General features: G+C 31.8%; 1 protein-coding gene across 2 annotated transcripts in view; it reads right to left on the reverse strand.

The window, feature by feature from the left end:
* The window catches only part of WTIP (WT1 interacting protein), a 63,944-nt gene that overhangs the window by 8,320 nt on the left and 50,624 nt on the right, over nt 1-5,000 (reverse strand). For both annotated transcript variants that reach the window (XM_067470954.1, XM_067470955.1), the window contains exon 4: nt 4,758-4,825. In XM_067470954.1, coding sequence (XP_067327055.1) covers nt 4,758-4,825 — 68 coding nt within the window. The remainder of the gene's footprint in view (nt 1-4,757; nt 4,826-5,000) is intronic.

The raw sequence follows: 5,000 nt of genomic DNA on the forward strand, positions 1-5,000 counted from the left end.
TATTATTATTATCATTATTACTAAGCAAAGGCAGGATGGCCATCTATGAGGAAGGCTTTGATTGTGCTTTTTCTTTGCGGCAGAAGGGGTTGGACTTCTTTGCATAGCAAAGGGGGCTGGGTTGGATGGCCTTTGGGGGTCCCTTCCTAGTCTAGGATCCTATAGTACTGTATTATCATTATTACTAAGCAAAGGCAGGATGGCCATCTATCGGGAGGGCTTTGATTGTGCTTTTCCTTTGCGGCAGAAGGGGTTGGATTTCCCTGCATAGCAAAGGGTGTTGGGCTGGATGGTCTTTAGAAGTCCCTTTCAAGTTTAGGATGCTATTATTATTATTATTATTAAGCAAAGGCAGGATGTCCATCTGTTGAGAAGGATCAGATGGTGTCTTCCTGCCTGGCGGAAAAGAGTTGGAGTGGATGGCCTTTGAAGTCCAATGCCAACTAGGATTCTATGGTTCTATTATTATTATTATTATTATTATTATTATTATTAGGTTTCTATTATTATTATTATTATTATTATTATTATTAAGCAGAGGCAGGATGGCCATCTGTCAGGAAGGATCGAATGGTGCCTTCCTTATATACAGCGGCAGAAGGTGTTGGACTGGATGGCCCTCTTTGGGGTCCCTTAGAACTCTAAGTTTCTATTATTATTATTATTATTATTATTATTATTATTATTATTAAGCAGAGGCAGGATAGTCAACCGGTTCCTTTCCTGCCTGGAAGAAGAGGGATGGTCTGGATGGCCTTTGGGGGCCCCTTCCGACCGGACAATGCCCTTTGGTGTGTGGTCAGTGACCCATGTGCCACAAACATCGATGGCATTCCAGGCTGCTAATGTTTAATCCCATGTTTGCTCTGGAGCAGATGATACCTCTCTGTGGATGTGTGTGGGTATAGGGAATAATAATAATAATAATAATATCATCATCATCATCATCATCATCATCCATTCATTCATGAGCACATCCGCATTCCTTCTTGCGTTGCGCATTGGTTGCATTTCCCAGAAATGCCTGGCTTGCAAGGAACAGGCATATATAATAATAATAACAACAACAACAACAACAGGCATATATATATGCCTGTTCCTGATTGTTTGTTGTTGTTGTTGTTATTATTATTATAATTATATAATCAACAACAACAGGCATATATATATGCCTGTTCCTGATTGTTGTTGTTCCTGATTGTTGTTTTTTATTATTATTATTATTATTATTATTATTATTATTATTATTATTATTATTTCTTTCCGTTCCGCTTCCCTTTCTTCCTCTCCTCACTTTTCCTCCTCTTCCTTTCCTTTCTCTTCATTTCTTCCTCTCTTCCTTTCCATCTTTCCTTTCTCATCTTCTCTTCTTTCCATTCTCTTCCTTCTTTCCTTTATTATACTCTCTTCCCTTTCCTCTTTTCTTTCCTTCCTTTCTTCCTCTTCCCTTCCCCTTCTCTTCCTTTCCTTCTCCTTCTTTTTGTTCTTTTCCTCCCTTCCTCTCTTCTCTTCTATTATCCTTTCTTACTTCTCTTCCTCTTCCCTCTCCTCCCTTTCTTTCCTCTTTTATCTTTCTGTTATTAGACTTCCTTCTTTCCTTCTCTTTCCCCATTCCTCTCCACTCTTCCCTTCCCTTTCTTTCCTTCCCCTTTGTGTCTTTCCTCCCTTCCTCTCCTCCCCTTCCTTTTGTTTATTGTCCTTCCTTCTTTCCTTTTCTTCTTCCCTTTTTCCTTCTTACTCTCCTCCCTTCCTATCCTTCCTCTTCTTTCTGTTTCTTTCCCCCTTCCTTTTGTTATTTTCCTTCCTTCCTTTTCCACTTCCTTTTCTTCCTCTCCTCTCTTACTTCTTTTTCTTTCCTCCCTTTCTTCCTCTTTCTCTTCCTTCCTTTCTTTCCTTTCCCTTCTTTTGTTTTTTCTCCCCTCTTCTCTTCCATTATCCTTTCTTCCTTCTCTTCCCTTTCTTCCTCTCCTCTTTCTTTCCTCCCTTATTTCTGTTATTAGACTTCTTTATTTCCTTCTCTTTCCCAATTTCCCCTTCTTTTTCTTTCCTCCCTTCCACTCCTCCCCTTCCTTTCATTTATTGTCCTTCCTTCTTTCCCTTCCCCTTCCCTTTCTTCCTCTCCTCGCTTCCTAGCCTTCTTCTTTCTTTCTTTCCCCCTTTCCTTTTGTTATTTTCCTTCCTTCCTTCTCTTCCTTTCCACTTCCCTTTCTTCCTCTCCTCTCTTCCCTTACTTCTCTATTTCTTTTCCCCTTCTCTTTCCCTTCCTTTCTCTTTCTTGCCTTTCCCTTCTTTTGTTTTTTCCCTCCCTTCTTCTCTTCTCTTTCATTATCCTTTCTTCCTTCTCTTCCTCTTCCCTTTCCTTCCTTCCTCTCCTCCCTTATTTTTCTATTATTACTTCCTTCTTTCCTTCTCTTTCCCCTTCCTTTTCTTCCTCTCCTCTCTTTCCTTCCTTCCCCTTTGTGTCTTTCCTCTCCTTCTCTTCCTTTCGTTTATTGTCCTCCCTTCTTTCCTTTCCCCTTCTCTTTCCTCTCGTCCCTATCTTTCCCCTTTCTTTCTTTTCCTTTTTGTTATTTTCCTTCCTTTTCTTCTCTTACTTCCTTTCTCGTTCTCTTTCTTCCTCTCCTCTCTTCCTTCTCTGTTTCTTTCCTCCATTTCTCTTTCTTTCCTTTCCCTTCTTCTGTGTCTTTCGTCTCTTTCATTTCTTATCACCCTTTCTTCCTTCTCTTCCTTCCTGTCCCCTTCCTTTCCTTCCCCTTCTCTCTTTGTTTCTTTCCTCCCTTTCTTCCTCCATCCGTGGCCATCTGTCCAGCTGGCCTTTGGGGATTTTGTGGCTTTTGGGGTCAAAGAGAGAAAGAAACAAAGGGTCCAAAGGGAGCAGACGGTCAGGCCATCTGCTGGGGCTGATCTCCCTCCCTCTTTCCGGGGGATAAGAATATAATGGAAGCTCCCCAGGGCCATCTGGACACTTGAAAGAAGGCAAGAACCCTGGGCGATGCCTCCTTCCCTTCTGCAGGTCGATGGAGAGGACACTCCACCCATTAGGGTGGCCCTGCACTGGGCATGAACGGGAGCAGAGCGTGGAGATTTTTCAGGGAAACATTATTATTATTATTATTATTATTATTATTATTATTCTCATTGCATGCTCTAATCTGTCCCAAGTTCGTTGCTCCAAAAGTGGCATCGAAAAATTTTAAATTAAAATGCATGAGGTTATCTTTTATTGGAGATGATTGCAAGCAAATTATTATTATTATGCCATTATTATTAAATTATAATACTATTACATCATATTATGATTATTATATTAAATTATTATTATTATCACAATATTATTAAATTATAATATTATTACATCATATTATGATTATTATATTAAATTATTATTATTATGCCATTATTATTAAATTATAATATTATTACATATTATGATTATTATATTAAATTATTATTATTATGCCATTATTATTAATTATAATATTATTACATCATATTATGATTATTATATTAAATTATTATTATTATTATGCCATTATTATTAAATTATAATATTATTACATCATATTATGATTATATCATTATTATTATTATTAAATTATAATATTATTACATCATATTATGATTATTATATTAAATTATTATTATTATTATTATTATTATGCCATTATTATTAAATTATAATATTATTACATCATATTATAATTATTATATTAAATTATTATTAAATTATAATATTATTACATCATATTATAATTATTATATTAAATTATTATTAAATTATAATATTATTACATCATATTATGATTATTATATTAAATTATTATTATTATTATTATTATTATGCCATTATTATTAAATTATAATATTATTACATCATATTATGATTATTATATTAAATTATTATTATTATTATTATTATGCCATTATTATTAAATTATTATATTATTACACCATATTATGATTATTATATTAAATTATTATTATTATTATGCCATTATTATTAATTATAATATTATTACATCAAATTATGATTATTATATTAAATTATTATTATTATTATTATTATTATTATTATGCCATTATTATTAAATTATAATATTACTACATCATATTATGATTATTATATTAAATTATTATTATTATGCCATTATTATTAAATTATAATATTATTACATCATATTATGATTATTATATTAAATTATTATTATTATTATTATTATGCCATTATTATTAATTATAATATTATTACATCAAATTATGATTATTATATTAAATTATTATTATTATTATTATTATTATGCCATTATTATTAAATTATAATATTACTACATCATATTATGATTATTATATTAAATTATTATTATTATGCCATTATTATTAAATTATAATATTATTACATCATATTATGATTATGATTATGATTATTATTATTATGACATAATTATTATTCTCATTGCATTATCTAATCTGTCCCAAGGTCATTGCTCCAAAAGTGGTGTCGAAATATTTTAAATTAAAATGCATGAGATGATCACAAGCAAATTATTATTATTACATTATTACATTATTGTATTATTATTACATCATATTATAATTATTACAAGCAAAATATTATTATTACACTATTATTAAATTATAGTATTATTACATCACATTATGATTATTACAAGAAAATTATTATTATTATTAAGTGACAATATTATTATACAATTATTATTATTATTATTTTGCATTATTATTCCAGGATTACTACTTACAAGGAAGTCTTCTTCGCAGTAGACATTTCCGTTGACGTTGTAGAAGGCTTTCCCTCTCAGTCTTCGTCCTGCAAAAAATTAGGAGAGTTAATTAATAAAATCTATGTACACACATCAAAATGGAACGGCGAAGGCTCTGGCATCAACCAGGACAGGGGGTAATAATAATAATAATGATAATAATAATAATAATAATAATAAATCACACAGTCCTAGACGCTTGGGAAGTGCTCAACTTGTGAT

The sequence above is a fragment of the Anolis sagrei genome, chromosome 8, assembly GCF_037176765.1.
Source record: "Anolis sagrei isolate rAnoSag1 chromosome 8, rAnoSag1.mat, whole genome shotgun sequence".
NCBI lineage: Eukaryota > Metazoa > Chordata > Lepidosauria > Squamata > Dactyloidae > Anolis > Anolis sagrei.